General features: G+C 36.3%; 1 protein-coding gene across 2 annotated transcripts in view; it reads left to right on the forward strand.

The window, feature by feature from the left end:
• The window catches only part of LOC117168046 (surfeit locus protein 1), a 136,340-nt gene extending 111,915 nt beyond the window's left edge, over positions 1–24,425 (forward strand). The window contains exon 5 of one of the 2 annotated variants that reach the window (XM_033353389.1): positions 137–216. In XM_033353389.1, the coding sequence (XP_033209280.1) occupies positions 137–188 (52 nt within the window). In that variant the 3' untranslated portion in view covers positions 189–216. Of the gene's footprint in view, positions 1–136; positions 217–24,161 lie in introns of those variants that run through there. The other variant, XM_033353388.1, reaches the window with a different exon arrangement.
• Positions 24,426–25,585: the final 1,160 nt, after the last annotated feature.

Below are 25,585 nucleotides of genomic sequence, written 5' to 3' on the forward strand. Positions count from 1 at the left end.
GAGCTCCAAGGAGATTATGTTGAAAAATAAAAAAAAATTTACCCAAAAAAAATTGTTTTTATACTTCATTCTAAGGACTTATTGAACTACCCTCGTAGGTTACTACGTTATGTGGTATATCAACTTTGTTTTTCAGGGCAAATAAAACAGAATTTCGATGGAATACATTGTTTCAGACATTCAAATAGTCCTATTCTTTGAAGTACATAGAGCAATCCTAAAGCTAGTGCTATATATCCTGCATACTGTAAGTATTCTAGGCTAGTTTCTTTCCAAGTACGGAGGTGCCTGTCTTTGGCTATATTAAAGAGAATATTTTCTGTGTCATCCAAGCTGAATAGTGCTTGGCGAAGTTCGTTATTATTCATTTGCTTGGGCAGTAGTAATAATTTTGTTTTTAAGTGACTGACGTCGTCAACATTAAAATTTACATCGTAAGTTACATTAAACCAAGTTGTTGTTAAACCAATATATCGTGGTTGTTATATAATTTACAGTTACTACGAGTTATTATGGTGGCTACATCGATCGCTAATGTTTTCAAATCGTTTTCAAATAATATATCCAAATTGAATTTTTTCGTAGGTATTACAATGTATCCGGTTTGTAAGGGTATAACGGTTTCAGTATGTAGCAGGTATAGAGAGTGGTTACATCTAGTGTTTTCCTTATGCTTTAGTATACTGGCTTCGCAAGTATTGGTGTCGTACAACATAATATTTGGTTGGTTTCTTCTGCAAATTCTATTTTTGTCGATTTCTTTACAACGTTGTATCGTTTATAGGTCCGTCGGGATATACGCGTCTTTGTATTTGATTATATAGTCATGGTTAGGGATTAGGGACATGTGGATGTTGTAAATTTCTTCTGGAATCGGAATAATGTGTTGGAGGGATTCTTCAACTTTTTCTAGGACATGTATTTGTATGATATAGGTAAATAGTCCTTTGATAATAGCTACTTTTATTTCACTAATGTCGAGCAAATGTTGATAATTCTCTTCATCATTATCAAAGTGGTATCGTGTCTTATGACAATTTTCAAAATCTTGTATGGTTTGTTTCAAGATTGCTGGCGTTAGGATCTGAGGATGAGGGATGCCGTGTTTACCATCTGCTATGGCGTCTATAGCTGTGTTCATATCTTCGGTTGTTTCGTCGATCATTATTGCCGCTGTAAACAATTTGGAATTTATATAACTATCCCGTGCATTCCTGTTAACATCGTTAGCCATATCCCTGGCCAAATCTTTTTCTTCTTTAGTCACTCTGGCATTAGTAGATGATGAGTTTAAGATCAATTTAAGGATCTTGGTGTGGTTTTTCATTACTTCGGCTAGTTATTTATTATCGCTATATATTTTGTCGAATTCATTGTTAATTTCAGTTTAATCAGAGTTAGATAATGTTCCGAATAGAGTTTTTGTTATATCACCGACAAAGTTTATGAGTCCCCTTTTAGTTCTTTGTTTACCGAAAAGCTTTTTTAATATGTTTTCCTTTTGTAATAGACGGTTGAAACGATTTTCTAAGAGTTTAATTTCTTATTGTGGCGTGCACTTGCTATTGCATGCTGTTTCAATTAAACTGATAGTTTTACTGATAGTAGCGATTCTGCTTGTGGTCGAAGTCATGTTTATTCCAATTATGAGTTTCCAAGTATCATGGTACATGTGTATCCTCGCAATTTCTTCTATAAATACGTTTCCTTGAATTGGTTTTGCAGTAAAATTAGTTGTCGTCGTCGTGACTAGTGCCAGGAGTAGGATCAGGGTCCTCATCTAAAATAAAAGGCATTGTATTATCAAGATGGACTCTGACTAATTTGTTGCCGATTTTAATGTCAAGATTATTATTGTCTAATACTTTCACGATTTTATACGGGCCTTTCCAGCTAGGGTCTAATTTGTCTCGTTTGCTGTTGTTCAATAATTTAATCATTTGCCCCTGTTTGTATATTGGATGTTTTCGAACTATGTTACTGTCTATCCTCTTTTTTGTCTTTTCAGTTTCAATTTTCTGTCTGGCACGTTTGATATTCTCGTCATGTTTCCTTTTCCATTTTAATATGACTTCTTTCATAGTTAAGTTTGGGGAATTTGGTATTGTCGATGGGAGGTTTGGTTCTCTGCCAAAAGTTAACTCGTATGAAGAGAATCCAGTAGTTTCATTCACCATGGTGTTTATAACGAAATTTATATACTTCATATTCTCGTCCCATTCGTTGTTGTTTTCGTCACAAGAAGTTTTAATTAAGTTCGTTAGAGTGGAGTGCATCAATTCAATGTTTCCGTTGGATTGCGGATGAAATGCAATTGTTTCGATGTGCTTTGTTTTCAATGAGTTTTCAAACTCTTGCATTAGTTCTGAAATGAAGTTCGTTCCTTGGTCTGTGAGAATAGTCCTGGGAGCGCCGAATATATATAGTGTTCTATCAAATTTTCGATTAGCGTTGTTGATTCGGTATCCTTGAGTGGTATGAGTATTGTATATCTTGTTAGTCGGTCTTGAAGGCTTAGTACGTATTTATTTCCTTTCTTGGTTGTAGGTAAAGGACCATAAATGTCTAATGCTATTTTGTCATTTGGTTTCACTGGGACTTCGGGAATTATACTTTCAGCCTGATTTCGGATACGCGTTGTTTTTTGTAACTGGCATATCGGACATTTTTTCACATATTCGATAACATCTTTGTCTAGTCCAACCCAATGACCTAATTTCCGGGCTTGATCCAATGTCTTATGTTCTCCGAGATGTCCTTTGTGAGCTTCTTCCATTATCGATTTTCGTTTTTCTTTAGTGAGTTCTCTAATGTTATTAAAACATAGATGAAAGTTTTCTTCTGCACACATCGTTGAGATGTATTCTATCATTGTTTGTATAGTTTCTTTCTCCAAAGGGGTTATCAATGGGTCGTTTATAGCTATCCGCAAGATCGTATATCCTTTGTCTCGTAATTCTGTTGATATTTCTATTAATTGTGATAGCCATTCTTTTTCATTATATGGGCCTAGTTTGTCTTTATTTATCTCTTTCCAAAGTTTGCCTGTCGCGTTTGGTTTAACTTTAATTTTTCCTGAGTCTTTTGGGTCCTTTTTCCAATTAGTGTATTTTTCGTATGTAGTTGAGAGTATGTTTTCGATTTCTTCTAATTCCATGGGCACTTCGTTTTCTGGTTCTTCGGTAGTCGTGACGAGGGTATCGAATATTTCAATCCGAGGTGTTTCTTCTTGTGTTAGTTGTTCGTCAGTAATACCTGCGTCCTTTATGCAATCGTCGAGAGTTAATGGAAAAAGACGTAATAAACAATCAGCAACCTTATTCTCCTTACCCTTGACGTATTCTATTTTATATTTATATTCCTCCATGCGTAGTCTCCACCATAGGAGTCTCGAACTTGGATCCTTGACGTTGTGTAACCATACTAACGCTTTGTGATCCGTTTGTATTTTGAAGGTTTTTCCGAGAAGGTATTGGCGTAGCCGTTTCATGGCCCAAACTATCGCTAACAGTTCCTTTTCTGAAGTAGTATAGTTTTCTTCAGCTTTGCTTAACGTACGGTAAATGAAAAGACAGGGGTGACCATTTTGAGAGAGTACAGCGCCCAAGCCATGATTGAAGGCATCAGTGGTTAGAGTAAACTGTTCCTCAAAGTTTGAGAATCTTAACACAGGAGCTGTTGTCAAAGCATGACGCAAATCATAGAATGCTTTCTCACAGTCCGGTGTCCAGTCGAAAATCATTTCCTTCTGAGTTAAACGAGTTAAAGGTCTTGCAATACTGGAAAATTTTTAAATAAATTTGCAATAGTATCCTGCAAGGCCTAAGAAGCTTTGTACGTCCTTTATTGTTTTCAAGTTCTTGAAATTTTTAATTGTCTCAATCTGCTGGGTTAGGTTAGGTGACTAAGGTTCGTATTTCTCAGTACTTCGGTTAATCGCTGATAGTTTCCGTTTGACTCATTGCGTGCGTCGCCTGTTTCTGTGGAATTTGGAACTGATCGTGAAGTCATTATCTTATCGTACTTGATAGTTTATCGTACTTGATAGTTTATATTCTAGTTCAAGTCGTTTGCCTCTAATTGCGAATAATTCTCCGCAAAGGGCTGAAATTCGGCTCGTTCTTGATGTTTTTCGTGTTTGGTCCATTCCTGGTTTGTTATTTCCTCTTGTTCCACATACTCTTCCTGGGGCATTAGTTCGAAAGATTGTTCCTCCAGTGCTTGGTTGATTTGGGGAGGTCGCTTGACGTACTGTTCTGGGTGAAAACCCTGTGGTTTAGTTTGGCATTGGGATGCAAAATGTCCTATCTTTCCGCATTTGTGGCATGACATTTTACTCCTATCTGTTTGTATATGTTGTGCAGCTTTGAATGCGGTTGTATTGGCGAATGGTCGCGGTGGCGGTATGGGTTTCATGAATGTTCTTTGGACCGCGCGTGGAATCGGGGCTTGTCTTACTGGTTGGGATTCACGGATCCACATTTCTGATTCCGCGGCGTAATTCTGGACTTCCGAGATATGTTTCGGTTTCAGGGGTCTGACTTGTAATCCTATTTCCCTCTTTAGGTTAATTATGTATCTACTTGTTGCTTCTTGTTCCTCCATTTTAATCTTTATTTTTCGTTCACTTGAACTCATGTACTGTGATTGAACCGAGTATAAGATTTCATTCATGATCTGTTTGAATCTAGAAGAATAATTTTGAACCGTTTCCGTTGCGCCTTGTTTACAGGACTCGAGTCTACTCGTCAAAGCAAGTATGGACGAGGTTTGTTTGAGGTTTTGTCTCAAGGCATCAAATAATTCTTCATAAGATTCTATTTGGATGAATCTAATTGCGTTTTTGGCGTGTGCGACTATTCTTTGAGCTTTGATTAAAGAGAGTAGTAATAACGGTTGGGTACATTGAGTTTCCGCGTTTTTGACTTGTCTGATGAAATCCTCTACTCTTATGTCGTTTTGTCCATTTAGTACATCAATGGTTCCCAGGATTTCTTTAGCTGGGCTTGGGTCTTCTGGCGGCAGTTGATCTTGATTCTTTTTCTGTTTTCTTTTAATATTTCTAGGTTTCTCTGTAATCTTTCTTCGTCCTCATTGTCTTCCGTAAGTAAAGCGTCTGACTCTATTTTTGCTTGTAGTCCTACTTTTAATGCCAAGCTATGGATTTCCTGTTGTCTTCGCTCGTTTTCTATTATAAGTTCGCGTTGATTATGAATTGTTTGGTTCACGGCAGTGGTGAGGGATTGTAATTGTCTCAGGATCTGGGTGAATTGGTCAGGTGACTGTTGTCTTTCGTCTGTCATGTTGTCACTTTCCGAATCTGTATTAAATATAACTACAGGATTTCTATATGCTAAGTACTGGCTTTCCAGTTTGCAGCGTTTCCAAGCTTTTATTTTCTTGTGCTTTTAATACATTCAGAATGCAAGCTATCGTGCTACAACAATAGACTTGATTCTACAGTAAGTTTCTTTTATTTTGCTGAGGAAGAGAAGCACGTTGTGCAAGTACGTTCTCTACCCAAATGTTCAAATTTTGCTCCGCCAAATACTAAACAGTTATTATTCGTTTAGAATTTGTCACCTTCCTCAGACCACAAGGGAGACTGATACTCATGAACATTTTCTTACGATTTGTGACCTATCGTATTTTCTAGATACAATAACTTACAGTGGTTACAATCGTACAGTAGCTGGCCTAGAATCCGTGGAATCTTACGGTCTGTTGACTGGCTGCTACTGCTTTCCTTGCTGATTTCTCTGCATTAGACGAAATTCGTTTGAGTTTCCTATGTATGAGGCCTACTTAGTTCAGCACTCAGTTTCAATAATAACTTGGTAGTCCTGGGTTTTCAGAGGTCCGTGGAATTCTCTGGAGTCTATTTTAACTTCCTTTTTTATTCCGTAGAACAATTATTCCGTAGAATAATCTTGAGGTTCGCTTACCACATTGTCTTCTTTTGATTTGCTTGATCGTTGAAGGACAATCCTGGCAGGATCGCCAAAAAATGTTACGCTTTAAAACACACAGGTTTTTAAAAAGGAAGACGATCAGAATCACTCTGATTGTCTGATTTATTCTGTTTCTTTATACAGGAGTAGCGTACACGGTAGAAGATAGATCTGCCCGAGCGGCGAGCGGTGTCGGCTTATATATGCTATGGGTAGGGGTAGGGGTATCAAGATAGGCATGCGTAACACGGTATCGGCTAAGAAAAAAATGAGTGAACAAAAATTGTGCACCTAAAACACACGTACAAATTTTTTAGAAACCAGTCCGTAAACACGTTAACTGTAAAAAAATTAACGGATCAAATCGAGCTTTGGCACACTTTTTCAGGTCTTAAATGAAAAAACGAGTTTTTTAACCCACAATATTTAAAAAACGGTTATGGTTTTATCCAACCAAAATGTTGTGTTTTTACTATTTTTCGATAGCATACGCTTTTTAGGCTTTATGCATTGAAACTTGTAATTTTAAGACAAACGACGACAATAAGTGAAGGTTTTGAAAGAATATTAAATAAGACTTGATATTTTGGTTTTATTTTTCAAAAATACTATAAAAAATCAAAATTTCAAATGTAAGGCTAAGCGACATGAGATGCGGAAAAAATTTAAAAAGGAGCTTTAACTTTTAAAAGTTCCTATAAAAATTATTTAAACCATTTTTTGATCAGACTTGTTATTGAGGTTTTATTTATCGAAAATATTATGAAAAAAACGAGAATTCAAATTTTGAGCCAAACGACGCGAAATATGGTAACAAAATTTTGGAGGGATTTCAGCGTTCAAAATTCCTACATCATTTGTTTAAACCACTTTTTGGAAGAACTTCTCGTTTTTAATTTATTTTTCTAAATTGATATACAAAAATGAAAAATTTCTATATTACGCCAAAAGACGCGAGATACGTACAATTTTCAACATAACAAAGTGAGGTAGAGAAGAATGTCTGAAGAAAGGATTGTAGCTTTTTGTTGTAAGGTAATTCAGAAAATAAAAATACGTTAAAAAATATCAGTCAACAATCGAGCGCGTAGCGCTAGTGTCACGATGAGGTTTTTTTTTATAAAGTCTCGTTGAAGCGTTCTAAGTGCAAAGAATAAATAACCAAGCGCAGGGCGCGATATTCGACAAGCGCGCACTGTAGGTGCGTTCAAATTTGTAAGAAATTTGAAAATTCAATGTTTCATTTCAATTTATAAGTTATTTATGGAAAATTCTGCAGCGCAGGACAATAGACGGAAGAACTTGAACTCGAGTGCCATCGCGTGAACGGGAGGAGGAGAGAGTGGGAAAACACGGTCGAACTGTAAGGAGTGGGGGTCAGAATTCTTCGCTGAGACTTCTCCTTGGTTCTGCTGCCTCGAGTTCGAGATTTCTTTAATCACTCGTCCTGTAAAATTTCACTTTTGCCTAGTGTGTCCCTTTTCTCGGATCGCGTAACATATACAGGAACTTCATGTTGTCTCCCGAATTGAACGATATTTATATTGTTGTTTTAACAATTTTTTACAATAGCGCTGTTTTATGGCTCAAAATATGAAATTTTTTTATGCAATTAAAGTACAATTTAAAAACATGAAATTAGCTTAATATTTCGCGAAATAATACGTTACAAATATTTCGGAATTTAATGAAAGTAGCCGCACTATAAAAAGTGTTAGAAAAAAAGTATCTATTTCACAACAATAGTTACCTCAGAAGAAAGGAGATAATGGCTCACCCACAGGTTAATAGTTGGGAGGGGAAAAGGCAAGAAAGTCCGTATTCCTTTTCTCCAGAAATGGGAGGATTTGCATTAAAGCGCTTGAGCCAGGTCGGGACATTTATCGGAAGTAATTTCATTAGTAAATAACACTGTAATAACATACAAATCGTGCGTTACAAGGGTTGTATATACTATACACAATGCGGCAAAAAGGTTTAAATTAGTGAAATTCATTAACCTCAATAATATAAATAATAATAAGCCGTGGTTTAACGTCGAATATAATAAATATAAAAATAACACAAGCACAAGAGAAAAAAGGTCTTGTCCACCAAACGAGATAAACATTTCCATACGTTTTTGGGGTCGCTGAATTCGAATTCGGGGTTGGTTTTGGTCAGGTCGCATTTCGTCCCTAACCTTAAAAAATGATGAAAGTTGGAACATTCATGGAAACCCCCAGAAAGCAAAGCGGTTATATGTTTTTAGGGTAGCTGAATCCAAATTTAAAGGTCATTTGACTCGGGGAGGTCGCATTCCATTCATTCAACCTCTCTTTCCAATGTCCAAAAGAAATATGCTAACATATTCATATCCCACCTTCCCTGATATCTACGTTCCATCTCCTTTATGTCTTGATGGAATCTTTCCCCCTGCTCCTCACTGTAATCGCCCAAATTCATTGGAAATTAATCTATGTGAGACTCCAAGAAGTGCAACTTTAGGTTCATCAAACAACCAAGCTTTCCAAAGTTTTTCACCAGATCAGCTACTATTTTCTTGAAGTTTTACTTTTATGATTACCGAGAAAGTTTTCCACGACATTTTTGAAACTCGTCCTTGCAGTTTTTTCTTTTTTGTTCATAACTATGATGAAATTCTGATCTTTGCACATTTTACGGATTTGTGGGCCGTCAAAACACCCTCATGCACTTTTGCTTCTCAAATATTTGAAACTTTTTGCTGTGAATATTCCAAACATTTGCCTTCTTTGATAAGAGCCTTAAAAATTGCTTCATTACATCCAATCTAATATGGAGAGCAGGTAGAAGTACTCTGTCTGGATTCGCTAACGGGGCTTGCTTAATATTTTGCAAACCTAGCTCGAATGAAATTCTGGCTATAGATATAGGAGCGAACTTATTCGTTTTGGGAAGTAATAACATCTGGTTTCAGTTCATCCATTAGCCCTTGCACATCGTTACAATACACCAGCGATGGGTCGTCTTTGTTCGTTAAGTATTTTCTAAATTTTACTTTTCTGTTTCGGAAATAATCAACTTTAACATATTTTGCTAGTTAGTTCTTTTATCCTTGCCTTTACCTGGAATGTAATCGTCGTCATTTTCGTGATGCTCCGATTCATCACTTTATTCATCGGAATCATTTTCTTCTTCAGATTCTATGTTTTTCCTCGATTCGTCTACTTCGTCGGAATCATTTCTTACGTCAGAATTTATCTCATTGCAGCACCAGCTTTCTAGTTTCTCTACTGTTTTAACATTGGTACAAACAAAGCTTTGCTTATTTTTTCTGTTGAAACCTGTAACGTCATTCATACAAAAGTAAGAATCCTTTTGATGCAATTTCTCTTTCCACAACCCAGGTTTGTTATATTTCAGGTCCTTAGAATATCTGCTGGGATCCCAGCGACGTAACATCTTAGAATAAGATGCACACATTTTATGTGGCATCCATTTTTCGTACGTTATTTTAAGACCAAAACATACCTAATCCATATTTTAAAGTTTCGCAGAAATTATTTTTCGATCAGTTCGGGGCGGGTATTTGCTACATATGTAGCAAAAAGCACTAGTGTCTTTGTTGCATGTATGTTTCGAAACAGAAACTGGAAATTCTTTGTTTGATGGTGCCATATGTGTTAAGGAAAATCCGCACGTGAGGGATCCTGGCCCGACGGGAAGTGATTCTACCGTTCTAGGGGTGATAACTCTCATACCTCCCTAGGCCTAAGTATGAGAGCTTTCCGACTTTGACGAGGACTATATCAACTCGTCGTCGGAAACACTAAGACTTCATCCACACCCTCACGCCCACCTGCAATGCCGCGCACCTTCGCTGGCTTCGTTACCTCAACAAATCTAAGAACGAATCATTCTACACATCCCCTTTCGGGACACTTGTCATCGTCACAGTATCTGTCAAGGCAGAAGGATTTTGTGCTACATACTGATAGACATGCTCAAAGAATGCCTAACAAGTTCTATGTCCCAGCGCTGAATGGAAACAATTGATGTCGAGAACAGATTTCAGAGTTTTAACTTTTTTAGGTTATGAATGGAATGCGACTTTGCCAAGTCAAATGACCTTTAAATTTAGACTCAGCGACCCTGAAAACATATAACCGCTTTGCTTTCTAGGTGTTTCCATGAATTTTCTAACTTTCATAATTTTTTTGAGATTAAAAACGAAATGAATCCTGACCGAGTAAAACAACCCCGGATTCGGATTCAGCGGCCCCAAAAACGTATAGAAATGTTTATCTCGTCTGGTGGACAATACCTTCTTTTCGTGTGCCTGTGTAACCTTCATGATATCCGAAAAGCCTGGAAAAAATTAAACAGTCCGCAGAATCCATGACGAAGAAAAAAGAATACGAGGAAAACACGGTAAGCAAAGTAGCCTCGTCCTCCAATTACAGTGCATTCCGAGAAAGTGATGTATAGGACCAGGATTAAAAATACTTTTAAAGCAAGCGGCATTAAACTAGAATCTTTGAAGAATTACTTGAAATCATTATTTCTGTCTCGAGCATAAGGTAACACACAAATATATATGGTTTCTTACATCCATGTCTAGATAACGAGGTAACGTTTGATGACATGCGGGAAAGTTCCTGGCTCTAATGTAGTACCTTTTGAATTTATTAAAAATCGAACTCTTAAAGGACTGCAACATTTAAATCAATTGTTCAATACAATACTAGAGTCGGAAAATATCCCTAAGAAATGGGGTCGGATGCAAGCGTCTATGATATATAAAACCAGAGTTTTATTCAGGATTCAGAAAAAAGTACAGTCGAACCTCGATAACTCGAACGTCTATTAGTCGGATTCTCGATAACTCGAAGACATTTTTCGGCCCCGGGATTTCCATATAGGATTTCTGTGTTAAATTTTTTCGATAACTTGAATTTCGTTAACTCGAATATTTCGATAATTCGAAGTCATTAGACGGATCCTCAAGAGTCTCGATAAGTGAAATCCCTATACAAAGGGACTGGATGGTCAGGCAGTGGACAGTGAATGGAGTCGCTTAATTGAAGGGATAGAATTTCGTTAACTCTAATATTTCGATAATTCAAATTCATTAGACGGACTCCCAAGAGTCTTGGTAAGTGGACCCTAAACAAAGGGACCGGACGGTAGGGCAGCGGAGAGTGGGTGGAGTCGTCTAACTGAAGGGATATAAGCTCGGATATTAGCACAACTTGAGTAAGTTTATTCTATATCATCGTCAAGTCAAGTTTCACAGTGGAGAAAAAACGATCTCTGAAGTCTTTAACTATCGGCGATAAATTAAAAATTATTGTCGAAGTTAAAACAGGAATAAAACGTAAAAAACGAATCGCAAGTGAATTCGGTATCTCCGCGAGTACTCTATCGACGATATTGAAGGATCAGGACAAAATGTTGTAGGCGGTGGAAGAAGCACCGTGTTTGTCACAGCCTAAAAGGTTTAAAGAATCAAGTTTCCCTGAACTTGAGCGAGGTATGATGGAGTAGATAAAGCGAGTGAGAGATCATAATTTACCAGTGTCAGGACCATCAATCCAAGAAAAAGCTGCGGAGTTCGTGAAGGATCCTGGACTAAAATTTCAAGCTAGCACTGGTTGGCTGGAAAAATTCAAATACAGTAACGGTATTGTAGAGAAAATCATATCAGGGAGAGTGCAGCTGTGTCTGAACTTGACTGCGAAGACAGAACGAGTGTACTGCCGAGTCTACTAGAAGAATATGACCCGGAAGACACTTTCAACGCGGATGAATTTGGTATTTTCTTTAGATACTAACCAGACAGAACCTTGATATTCAAAGGGGATACTTGTCATGGAGGAAAGAAGAGCAAAGAACGTGTGACAGTCATGGCAGGAGCTAATATGACTGGAACAAAAAAATTGAAACTGGTCCTGATTGGAAAATCGCAGAAACCGCAGAATAAAAAATCGCAGATTAAGAAATTTTCCAATCAAAAGAGGAAAGTGCTACTCTTTGTAGACAATTGTCCTGCGCATCCTAAGATTCTTTCACATAAACTAAAAGCAATTCGGGTGGTTTTTCTGCCGCTAAATATGATATCCAAACTGCAGCCAATGGACCAGGGAATCATCAAGAACAAACATTATTATCGGAATTACTTCATTCTTTTTTCTTCACAGAAATTGGAGAACAGGTGGTGGACGAAACATTTAAAACTTTTGCCTGTGATGAATGCGATTGAATTCCAAGACTTTGCTAACGTAGACTCTGATATTATTACCACATCTTATCCGACTGATATTGAAATACTAGATTCTACAACGTTTCAAGAAGAATCTAATGATTTAAGCGAAGAAGAAGCAGATAGTGATGACAATGTGGAATCATCCCCAACTAATCTTTCCCAAGCCACGGATGGTTTAGAAATATTAAGGAAATATATTCGAGAACAACCCGGAACTACAGATAAGATTTTTTCTGCCCTTAACGTGATTGAAAGTTATATGGATAACAGTTCAATAAAAAAAACCAAAACAAACCAAGCTGACCGATTTTTTCAAGAAATAGTCTGCGTATTGAGTCTAAATTAGTCATAATTCGTGCAATAGTAACTTTCAATCCTTATTACTAAATTTTTTAAAATCGGCCCTTTTTAGGGCCAAAAACTTTTTCTTAAGAGGAATAATCTTTATATCAAACATGCACTCGTTTATTAGTTAGAAATCCTGATAATTCTAGTATTTTGCCTACAATCTACTCTTTTCTAATTTTACAATTAGTGTACTTAGTGTATGTTTCAGAAAAACATATTTTCGCCAATATATTCATAATTCTTTGATAACTCGAAGTTTTTTTGCTTCCCGTGGTGGTTCGAGCTATCAAGGTTCGAGTGTAGTTTTATTGACAATATAGACACCCTAAATCTAGGTGTACAAATTCAATTCCGTAAATAAAGCATTTTTTGGAGAAAGTTTTTAAAAATGGGTGTTAGACCAAAATATATTAGAATCTGCAAAAATATATACAATAAAGCTCTGGTTACCTATGTGGCCCGCCGAACAGAAGAAAATGAAAAGTCAACCAACTTTCGTACGTGGACAACCTTGTACATTTTGTCTCCTCAAAAGAGGATCTTAAAACCTTGTGACGGTATTAAATAGGTACTCTAAAGCAATTGGCATGAACTTTAGATTGGGCAAGTATACCTGCGTCAATCTATACAAAGGAAGACTAAAAAATACATCATCGCGTGAAGATCCACAACTTATAGGTAAAAAAATTCTAGCAGTTTCTATACTGCTCTACATATTTGGTACAGGAAAATGGAAATTAGGGCGTCTTCATCGAAGAATGGTTCTAGCTACAGCCTGTTCAATTCTAAAAAGCATAAATTCTCTCATGCGTCTGATACATCAACATGAACTCGTCAATGTTGCGACATTTCCATGCACATAGCCTAGCATCATTAACACATTTGGTACTAAAAAGTCGTCTATAGCCCAGGTCAAACTGGAGTCCGTTGTTGAGAATGATCAGTGTAATATATACTGGAATTTCTGATTTTCCACCACTCAACGTATCAGTGCTACAAAGCCTAATATTGTCCTTCAAGACCTAAAGACTAAGATGATTTACATGACTGACTTCTCGGCACCAGCTGATAGTAATATCGCGGCAAAGGAGAAAGTAAAACGGACGAAATGTCAAGCTCTCCGTTTCGAGCTGAGCAGGCTATACCAAGGCTACAAAGGCTATCTTCTCGTTCTCATAATCGGCTGCTTTAAGGTATTAAAGCTTCATCTCTCAGCCAAATAAAAAAAAATCCCGGCTTGCGAGCAGCGGGTTCAGTCCATCGCGAGCCAGATGCAAAAGGCTGTTCTTCTACCTTGTAAGGTCATCCGCGGTTAGAGATCGCACTCTAAGGAACAGTGTGGGATAGAAGGAATAGACGACGTACACGTTCCGGTTGCGTCAGGATTGGTTGCCTGAAGGAATCATGATCGTAGCTTCTGGAGCCTACAACTTCTCCTAAGATTTTGTTCCTATCAGGTGTTTTTTTTTGCAGCCCATCGAAATGTCCCCAACTTTCTGAAAAATCTAGCTGACTGTGCAAAGAAGTTTGGTAGTAAAGCCGAAAATGAAGCTGTACGCAAACTTGGGCCGAGAATGGCATTACCTTTGGAACTGAATATAATGGATTACTTCTTCGTTAAGATGATTCTTTAATAGCATTACTACATATTGTTGTTACAAGTTATTTAACAGAAATTCTACTTTTTTTTAGTTTTGTCGCAAGGCATATAACATGAATTCTACTTGTAATTAAAAATTGTACCTTTTTTTATACAAGATTTTATGTTTGTTTAGTACTACAATCAATTTTTAAACAAAGTAGGTATTCTGGGTTTCGCGAATATTAAGTTTTTTGCTAATTTTGTTACAAGGTTGCGTCCATTAAGGCATTATAACAAAATTTTTAATTTGCGAACGTATCAACACCAGCAAACTTACTTTATTGCAAATTTCTTAGCCTAACTAAAAAAACAAAAAACCTTTTTTGAAAAAGGTACTCTTTTTAATTACTAGCAGAATTCATGTTATATACACTGCGACAAAATAGACAAAAGCTGAAAACAATTACAAACTTCTTCTAACAATAAAAGTCGCTTTTTTCGATTTATTGGGGAGTTTCTGTAACATTACTTTTAAAAAAGCTAACGAAAAAAATGGACATTCGCGTAACCCAGAAAAAATACTTATAGTAAATTTATCAGCAAGACTGAGAAAACAAAACACCTTTTCTAACGAAAAAAGGTACTCTTTTCGGTAACTCGCAAATTTTATATCACTTAGCCCCCCTGAAATAAAGTGATGAAATTAAATATTCGCAAAACATAGAAAACTAACACTCTTGTCAAATTCTTAGAAGGATTAAAATAATAACGAAACAAATTTTTTCTAACACAAAAAGTTACTCTCTTCGATAACTTTCAGGATGTCTGTTACATAACTGGTAACAAACCTAAGATAAAACAAGCATTTGTGAAACCCGGCAAAATTATTTTCTTAAAAACCTCTTAGTAATAATAAAATAATAACGTACCTCTTTCAACAAGTATAGTAAGTGTTATCGATCTCCCGTAGAGCTTGCGTGGCATAACTTTTAAAATCTCTAACGTAAACTCCGGACATAGGTCACTTTTTCGAGTCCTTGCATAGTTTCTGTTACGCATCTTGTAAAATATATAACAAAAACATTGAACATTCGTGAAAACAAAACAAAAAACTTACTTCAGTGAAAATTGCCTAGCCAGATTAAAATAATATCTCACCTCTCCTAATAATAAAGTAACTTTTTCTATTTTACATAGATTTTATGTTATATAACATGTATTCAATAGACTCTCGGTAGCTCACGCGATAGCGCATCAGGCCTCCGAGCAAGAGGAATGGGATTCGATCCCTGTGCCGGTTCCCACTGAATTTTTCTATGTACTTGTACCGGTGCTTTCGTGCTTTAATATCCATCTTAAATCGTAGGTCCCTTCAAAAGAAACTCAATACCTCCAAAAGTATAGACAGACTTTGACTAGACTCGAAAAAGAGTTATCTCATTCCGCAGAGGCTTCATATCGAGGGACTATCCCTCGGTGGGCGTTGGTTGATTTCGAGTCACAAACCTACATTCATTTACGCAAGAACCTCATTTATATAAATATATAGTAAATGATATTCTAAATTATTTATGGAATTCAGTAATGATAGTTCTGTATATAAAAACAAAAGACAAAAGGCGTTAAACGTCAAATTATACTAAAATGATTTCAAAAATATTTCGAAAAGGTCCATATCGCTATCTTAGATGTTACACATCAAAAAATGAAATTAAAAGTGCAATACCACAAGAGGTTAAAGACTGAGATGACCCTGATAGTTTAATGAAGCACGATAAATTAAAGAAACCTCATATTAATTTTACTTATAACAATTAATTAATACATACATATTTGTTCCTAAACTAAATATACCAAGTAATAGTTATATAAGTTATATATATGTAACAATTCAAACTTCACGTATCATTCACCTATAAATGCATAATAGGCAGCAAACAAGTGTATAAACATGTAAATGGCCCGACACCCTGTAACCGAAAGTATCTCACTAGATTCATCGAAGGTGGTAAAGTTAGCACATAGAGTTCATACTCCTGAAAGATCAATAGAAGAGAGAATGCGATCACCGAGAATCTCAACAGGGTGCATATATTAGGCATTCATTGGGATCACTTACCTCGCGGTTTCAATATCATCGTACGTGCTCAACTATACGTTTAGATCGTAAGTGCTTATTTGCGAGAAGAATTACAATTTTTTGAAACAAATACAATTTTCCCTATTAAAAATGGGTTCAAAGCAATTTTTCGACCTTCCTGTCACTAATAATTTGGTTTATAAACTATTTATCGCATACAGGTCGATTTCGTGGGAAAATTGAATTTTTCCGTTTTCATTTGTTATGGGGACAGCTATAAATATTGGCGGTAAAACACTGATTGCGATTAGAAAATTTCTTCGATTTATCAAATACGTTAACATCTTCTTTAACCCTTGTGTGATCACCCAGTGTTATCCACGTTGTTATACAAATCGATTATTTTTCCTGACAGAATTCCTAAATAAATCCTTACAATACCATTTGCTTAGAATTCAGATAAATAAGGGTCATTCGGAGGCCCCAGGCGAAATTTTAATTTTTACTCCACTTTCATGCAAAAATGTATTGTAGTGGATGCTGGGATACCCAGGTGTGTACAGTGGGGTTGTGTAAAAAAATAAAAAAAGCATAGGGTGCTTTTTCAACAGCACAATTTTAATTTTGTTCAAAAAATTTCCATTTTTAATTTTTTTTTTATTTTTTGTAAAAATATGTATTAAGTCTAACATTTTTCGATTTGAAAATTAAAATGGGTCAAATAGAGCCAAAGATATGTCGCCTTAAAAAAGTTAAAACAATGTTTAAAGTCCCAGAGATCCGACAATTTTTGCAATTTTCAAAGAATATAATTGGAGGGGTTATTTGAGGTTACTAAAGAAAAGAATCTTCTTAGTGACAGCTAAATCCTGTTCAACGACGAAAATTTGTTTCGTGAAATGATACGATTTCTAGTTGCTCAAAAGGTAGAAACATCTACAGGGAGAGATTTCGGAAAAAATATTTAATTATACTTTAAAGAATCACAATTGAATTTAAGTTGGGACAAAAAGTCCTGCCTTTTGGTTTTAAAGATTAACTACTTCGACAGAAAAAATCATAGGATTCTGAGGCAAAGATAGAAAAATTCTTCAAAGTTATATTTGTAAAATGATGTCACTTTAATTTTCGTCAAAAATTGTTTGTCTTTCAGGTGGCAGAAAATCTGTGAAAAGCCAGGAGAAATGACTTTCAACTTTTAATTTAATTATTGTTATAACCAGTAGAACTAAAAATGTAAAAAATAATTATCTTGGCTCTGGATAGATTATAAAGATTTTAAGGTCAAATATAGCTTGAATGAAGTTTTTTGGTTCAGCGGTTTTAATTCGAAAGTTAAACCGTCAATAAACATTATTATCATGATCCTAATGAGTTTCAATATTGGAAAACTCGTAATAAAAAACCTAATTCTCGGTATTGTTGAATTTAACTGTAACACAGATCTCTTCAGAAAAAATGGGCCACGTTATGTTCGCTACCGAATGCCATAAGCGTAGAAACCTCCTGTTTGCTACACAGCAGAAGACGAACCTTCAAAGGGTCAATTATAGTCCGGAAGCTAGGAACCTCTTGCTCATCGAAAAGAGATCCTCCAAAAATTTTTAATTAATATTATGCATAATGATCCCTAGAAACCGATAGTATGAGGTAGTTCTGCAAATATTATCAATTAATTATTTTGTTACAAAGCATACTCTATCTCCTAAAATTATTAAAATTTGAACTAATTTATTTTGAAACTATTTTTTGAAGCCTGTTTGGATTTCAAAAAGTTTTAATATTCCTCTAAGCCGCTGAGTAGCTTCATATTGGTTTCTGTTTCGAGTACAAAAAAACTGGGTTTTCCGAACTAGTTCATACCAACCCGTAGTCTGATGGCATTCAATTAGAATCTTAGCAGCCACTGACCTGACTCTCTTGCATTTTATTTTGAAATTCTTAATTGAACCCTAATATTGATTTATGTTTTGGTTTCCGAATTGAGCTTCACCAAAAATGTACTAAGGCTCCACTGCTAATGAGATCTATTTGAAAGTTGCGTCCTATTTCGATTTACAAATCGAATTTTGCTAATGGCGTGAAAAGTCCTCAATAGTTGTGAGATCTATATGTGACCGTCCGCGAAGAAAGATGCCTAATGCGGAAAAAATCTATTTTTATTTTCTTAAATACATCCGATAGTTTTTTGTTTGTTATTCAAATTTCCCGGTAACGATTTATGAAATAATAACGCCGCGTGTATTTTTTTCACAAAAACAGACAAATTTACTGTACTTCTCCAGAATATAACCTGATATTAGAAATTCAAGGAGCCGTACCTCAGAAACGGTGCATCGCAAGAAAAAAATTTTATTTCTTTATAGATTTTTTCCTACTCCACAATTTTTTTAACGCTTTCGATCACCAAAATATTTTTTTTCGGGTTGAAAAAGAAAAGAAACTGATTTTTGGCAACTTTAGCGCCCTCTTTTTTGTGCATTTTTTGTTGTGGCGCAACGACTACTAAAATAACTTCAGTCATTTTTCCCTAAAACCAATTTTCTCATGAGAGATTTACTATGCTACAACACACATATCCGCAAATTGTGATGAAAGAGATATTAAAATGAGCTAACTTCATAGTTATTTTTTTTAAACTTCATGCTGTTAGGTTTTGAATTCTGACTCCACGAGTTTTGCAATTATATAATTATTTAAATTAATATTTTAGATTCTACTGCAATATCCATAATGTTAAGTTAGGGTTATAAACGAGAAATCCTAACCTTTCTTTTAATATGCGTATCTTTAGAATCTGAGGATACGTTTTTTGTGATATTTAGAATTTTAATTTTCAGTTTCAAAAGACTAGGGAAAGGACATATATTTTCAAAAAATGGTTTGCACACCAAAGTCTACAAATCCCCCCTCCCTCCCCTGCGCCCCCATATCTCGGTAACCACATATTATGGTGGCTACGGGTTTGTATGTAGAATAGGGCCTTTAATACTAAAATTTACCGCAGTTTGAAGAAAATCGAAGAACATATGTTTTGGTCAGTGCGCTAATATGAAATGGAATGACCTATACACGCGCGCGCGCGTGTGTGTGTGTGTAATTAAAGGTTCGTCATCAGGACAACCACAGGATGTCGCTGAAAGCGGATGCAAATCTGAAAAACTGCACCCGATCCAAGCGAAATCGTGGTAAAATTTCAGCCATAAACACGCCCCACGATCGTGAGATAGGTGGTTACAGTCTGTGACGGAATCAATATAACGATCCAGCAGAAATCTCGTGCACCCTGAAGGCACGGAGCGACTCAAGAACAACCGCCTTCTGCATTTACTGCGCAAGTGTTTAAGAATATTGTTGACACGCAGTGATGCTTTTCAGGTTATTAACCAGTGAAAGCTAGGCACCTTCAAGGGCGCTGAGGACAAAGACGATTAGTTCAACAGAATATTCGTACAATCGTCGCAACTCCCTTATACGTTCTCTATACCTCTCTTTCTTTTTATTCTGCTTGGCTTTGATTTTGTTGTCAGCTGGTGCCGAATATTCAATAAGCAAGATGGTTCGCTTCTCGAAGTACAGGAGAACTATGTCAAGCCGCGAGTGCGCAAGAGAAACAATTGTCAAGAATATAAAGTTCCAGTATATGCGGCACTTATCATTCTCGACAATTGACTCTATTTCCATGGGAGCATTCAGCAGAACGATATTAAGGTTAATACCATAAGAGTGGCACAAATGGTAATAAAGAACTCTTAGTGCCGCATTGTGCATTTGGATGTAGATCGTTCCCGCATGAGTTGAATAACGAAATATGTCTCCAAATGTGGAGACGGTATGTTAAGGTGGAAATAACACCGTCTTGACATACCAAAATAAAACATCCCGTGCCCGACTTCAATCCGGGTGATTCAAGAAAAGCAAAAGTTAGCTCACACGACATTGACTAATCCTCAAAATTTCTGTGGAAGATGCCGTGCATCCTCTTATCGAGGAGTTACTCATTGAAGTTTTTCTCCTGTGCTTTTTTAGTCCGGGCTTTTAGGAATGAGCACTCGAGATTGATAAGATTTGTGCATTTTGCCCACCCCTGATACTGAAGTTAAGTTCGAGTGTTCCAGCAGCCTCCTTCGCTGCTTTGTACAGAAACGCTCCTTTGCCCCCTTCTTCGTATTTCCTGACCATTTTAGGAAGAGGGTCTCTTCTCTGTGCGAGTTTATGTACTGTACTTAGAATAATGCTGTTGTGAAGACATTCAAGATTCAATATTCCGCGACAAGCTTGACGGCGTGCGATATAGAGTCGCGGAACAGAAGACTTAAGATGCTTGCTTCTGTTCATGTGCATAACCTTTCGTGTCCCGATATCAAGGGATCAGAGCTCGTTCTTCAACCATGGAACCACTCCAAATGAATAGAGTACTAACAGGACGCAAGAATGTTCGCTGTAGATACTTTGTTCTTCACCGACAGTTCGGAATCCCAACTCTGCCAGATGAGACGTTTTTATTTGCTCCGGAGAGTATCCTTTGTAGATGCCACATCCTGAATGCGGCTCTCGCACGCCCAGGTATGTCTCTTCAGCATAAAGGTGATGTACATCGATTCTATCAACGAGCTCAGGGTCTGCAGGGATGTCATTAAGTTTTCCTGGCTTCAAATAAACTTTGGCCCATTTTTTTAACCCAAATTCCATTCCTATTTACTCAGCGTATCGGTCGACAATCCATGGAGATAGATATAGTTGCTATTTATTTTTAGCATAGATCTTAAGATCATCCATGTAAAATGCATGAGTGACCTTGTGCTTTCGATTTGCAGGTTTGCCGCAAAAGTACCCCTGGGAATTGGCGAAGTGCTAGAGATAGTGGCAATAATGTCCATCTTTCTTTCAGATGAGATAGTATATCTGGTTTTCCAAACCGGCATCGATCTTCCTATCCACCTCACGATTTGTGGATGAGCCTTTAAGCTTTCCAAAAGACATATGATAAGTCCCTGGGAGGTCGAATCGCAAGCTTTCCGGCAGGGGCGTCGGAGCTGGGTGGGCTGCATAGCCTGGACCCCACTCAAGAATGGTGATGGGTGGGCGGAGCCCAGTCATAAAATAAATAAACCTAATAAGAAAGTAAAATTACTTTTTATCTTAAATTACTATTTTCGAACATTTTTCGGGAGTCCGCCCATGAAAAAAATCGTTTCGACGCTCCTGCTTCCCGGTAATTAATCAGGGCCATCGATGCGTCACCCTGGTAGGATGCTGCATCTTTGCAGACATATCTATCGATAAGCAAGTTCTCCCGACATCCTGCTACACATTTATTTGGGCCGCGTTATTCATACATTTCTTACCACACAGCTGCGATTGTCCGAACAATCCTATCATTTAGGATAGCTTTGAAGATTTTATACAGTGTGTTTAGACAATTAATAGGATGATAAATTTATATCGTGATGGATGCCTCTCACAAGAGAAAGGTGAGAGCGAAAACTACAGCGACTCCCACTCGTACGTTTTTACGTAAGCTTGAGAGAGCGTGTCACTGAGAGGGCATAAAAAGAGCCATGCTGTCGAGAAACGGCAGTTAGGATCATGCTGCTGCAAAGCGCAGAACGCATAGTGAGAATTGGAATAAAGAGACTCAATCTTTAGAACCGATGTTTGCGGTGTCAGAGTGAAATCTTTAACGAAATAAACTTTTGAGAGCCCTCTTTGGTATCTGACATTTTAATTAAGAATTATTATTTGATGCAAGTAATTTCATTTTTATTATATTTTCAAAGGCGATTTTGATCTACATGTGATTTCTTTTTTCACATTTTCGGGCGACGTCAGGGTTTACCGTGATACTTGCCCCGTAAAATCGAATTAACTAATTTTACAATCTGTCAATCACCGCTGAGCCGCTTCAATCCAGATGAGGAGTTTACTGCACTACCTGTTTCCAAAGTGATCAGAGGTGAATGTAAGAGAGAGAGAGAAAATATCTCCTTTAAAATAGGGACCTAAGTGCATGACTCTCGGAAATTCCTGAATGAAGAAAACGGAAAGTTTCAACTAAAGTTGGCTCGGGAATGCTCTCCCTTGCGATTTCTTAGTATTAAAATCAGAAAATGTAAGAGAATACCTGAGGTCTGAGCGAATCTCGACCCAGGCTTCAAGTACTAAAACGGGCTCGTACAGCACCCCTCTCCGATGAGGATTAACTTTCCTAAGATAATTTCCAATAATCACACCTCGTAAATAGGTAGTAGGATTAAATTAAAATTAGCCTTCTGTGCCATTGTGCCTTTTATTATGACAATGAGAATAAATTAGAACAAGTTCTTCCTCCTGAGATGATATAAGGTCCAGTGACCTATCCTAGCTTCAGAAAGCGCTTATTTCTTTAGAAAACCAATTTTTTAAGAACATGAAAAATTAGTTGCGATAAAACATAAGAAGTGAGCATCTTTTCTGAAGGAAAGAGTCCGTAGAAATTATACAGACATTTAAAGAACAAATCAAATTGATTAGAAAATCAAGAGAAAATTGAATAAGAAAGAAAGAAATGTTAGAGATATAAGAGTTATAAAATTATCGTGAAATTATAATTATAGAATAAAAATACCCTTGTGTGAAATAACATTGAGTTAAGCTTTAGCTTAATAGATTTAAATGACCCGGGAAGCCGATGTTCTAGATTTACATGATAAAAATATTTATTTTATATCAATCGTATTAAGTCTACCAAAAAAGCGTTAATATATTTTAAATGTACATTAAAATGCACATAGCAAAGGGCCTTGGATCATGAATGTATAAATAGGTTAGCTCAGGTGCATGAAATGAAGATAAAATCGATAAATGTAGATAAAAATCTTATTGTTTCTCCAGAGATTCCCCATTTTTAATGACATTTTAAGATTTCCAATGAAAATTTAGTAATTGCTTCCTCTAAGTTAACGTTGCTAAAAGCCAACGGTTACAATATATATACATATCACAAAAGTAGCGGAACAGGCCTAAATCTTCGTAAGTGAGCTATTTTTCACAAAGGTCAAGGTCATTCCCGTAGTAACTTTTAACACAGAACCTGATGGTGACCTTAGGTTTGACCTTGAGGAGGACCTTCATGATTGTTTCAAGGTCAACTTAAAAAAAAATAGAAACAGCGATCGAAAGAACGGAAAATTCACGTTCAAATATGCACTTAGGTCATATGTTCCGGATGACTTAAAAGTTCACTCTAAGGTCATTTTAACTCAAACGATGTTTTGATCGCTACAAGAACAGCATTATTGGAAAATATTCCATATCAGACGAACTTTTTTAAGTATCACGCGTTGATGAGAGTCTAAACTTTGACCTTGACCCTAACCTGGCAGCCGTTGGAAGGTCACGACTGCTCAGGTCGGGTAAGTGAGGTCAGTTTTTAGCGTTAACGAAAAACATTACCCAAGGGCTTTTTAAGGTAGCTAAGGCTGAATCTGTATGTAATGAATGTGACTTTTGTTTTTACCTTAGGGATAACCTTGATGACCTTCGTCGTTATTTCAAAATCCACTTTTTTACCTTGAAAAACTTCATTTTGTCACAAAAAATTGAAATAAGGAGAAATCCTACAATGAAATATGTATTTACGTCATAAGTCGAATTCGACGATGAAGGTCACTAAGGTCATTTAAGCTTATACGAGGTCTGATTACCTTTGGGAAGAGAAGCTTTGAAGTTTTTTTCGTAAAGACCAAAGTTATTAAGTTCAACAAGGCACATGCAGTAGTGAAATATGACCTAAGAGCATATTTGTTAAGATTTACTACGAGAATGACCTTGACCTTTGTGGAAAATAGCTCACTTAAGAGGATACGGACCCATATCCAAGTATAAAGTATACGAGTAAAGTTGCAGAGTATTTTTTTATGGTTATATTCTGAATCTAGAATTTTAGGTTGAATATTCTATTAAATAAACGGCTAACTAATAAAACTTTTTCAGAAATGTTGAGGAAATGGCTGAGCTAACAGATGCTCATCCAATATTTATTGATCTGGCTGCTAGTAGTAGAAAACCAGGAACTCCAATAAGTGGACAAACGAAAGTATCCTTAAGAAACGAACATTTCAGCTATATACTAACTTGGTACAGTTTGTCAATAATGACAGGATATCTTTGGTATAGACAATTCATACAGAAATTACCTTTACTTTAAGTAAATAAAGCGAATCTGAATAAAAACGTGCATAAATTGTTTTTTTTTTTAATCTGTGGATTTGTTTCAAAATTGGCTAACACTAATTTCGAACCTGACCGCTATTTGCTTCTATCAAACATACACGTAATATTATTTAATAGTGCACTTTCATATTACTTAATAACTTATATGCTTTTTAATTTAAAAAATTTCAAATAATTCAAAGTTGCCGAGGTCGTTTTCGGCATTAGAAATTCGTCAAAAAGGAATGATAAAAACATTAAGTTGAAAATGCCTATTAAATAAGATTGCTGTACAATTTTTAAAATCTTTTTTTTCTTATTAACCCTATCTGTTTCATTACCCCTTTTACCTCTTCTAACTTTATTCCCTTCCATCTCCCCGTCCATTCTTTCTATCTTCTCTGTCCTTTTCTTTTTCTCTCTGTTTTTTCTGCATTTAAATTTAACTTTTTTTCCATCTAAGTATTTCGTTGATTCTGTAATGAAGCCCGCCATGCTTTGTTCATCCTCTGCCGTCAACAATATATCGACTCCGTATGCTAGTTTATATCGATGGGTTCGACCAATATTAGGCTGTTGTTTCGTTACCCTTAAGAAAGCGTCTATCATCCTATTACAAATAAGCTTTAGTCTATCTTTCCGCTACGGATAAGAATGCGCCTGATTTAATTTTGTAAGAAATTCAGTAAACAAGCAGATCTGTTGAAAGAAATAAAAATCTTAAAAAGTTTTTTGAAGTTATATCTCTTCTATTAATCCTTCGTTTTATTCTTGCATCTTTGCTTTAGCCTTCTCTATTATAAATTCGTTTCTCACTCCCATCTCCAGTCCTCCTATTGCTTGGCCTTTTTTATACCTCCTCTTTGAATTTTGAACCTGCCATTTATAAACTCTTGGTAATCTTCCCCTTACTCTTGTACATCTCTTTTCATTGAGCCACGTCTCCATTATTACTGCTACATCCCATTGTGTCAAATTTCTCATAACCTCCCTATCCTTCCTTTCCAAGCCTGATATATTCCAATAGCATATCCTCTAACTTCCCCACTTTCGTTTCTCGTCTCTTTTTGTTTTGTACTATTTCTTACTTATATATCTCCCATTCCTTTCTGTTCTAATTTCCCGACACAACTCCTTTTTTACTACTTCTCTGTACTCATTCCAAATCTACCATACACCTTCTATTTGTATTCTCCCATACTTAA

The sequence above is a fragment of the Belonocnema kinseyi genome, chromosome 2 (genome assembly GCF_010883055.1).
Source record: "Belonocnema kinseyi isolate 2016_QV_RU_SX_M_011 chromosome 2, B_treatae_v1, whole genome shotgun sequence".
Classification (NCBI taxonomy): Eukaryota; Metazoa; Arthropoda; class Insecta; order Hymenoptera; family Cynipidae; genus Belonocnema; species Belonocnema kinseyi.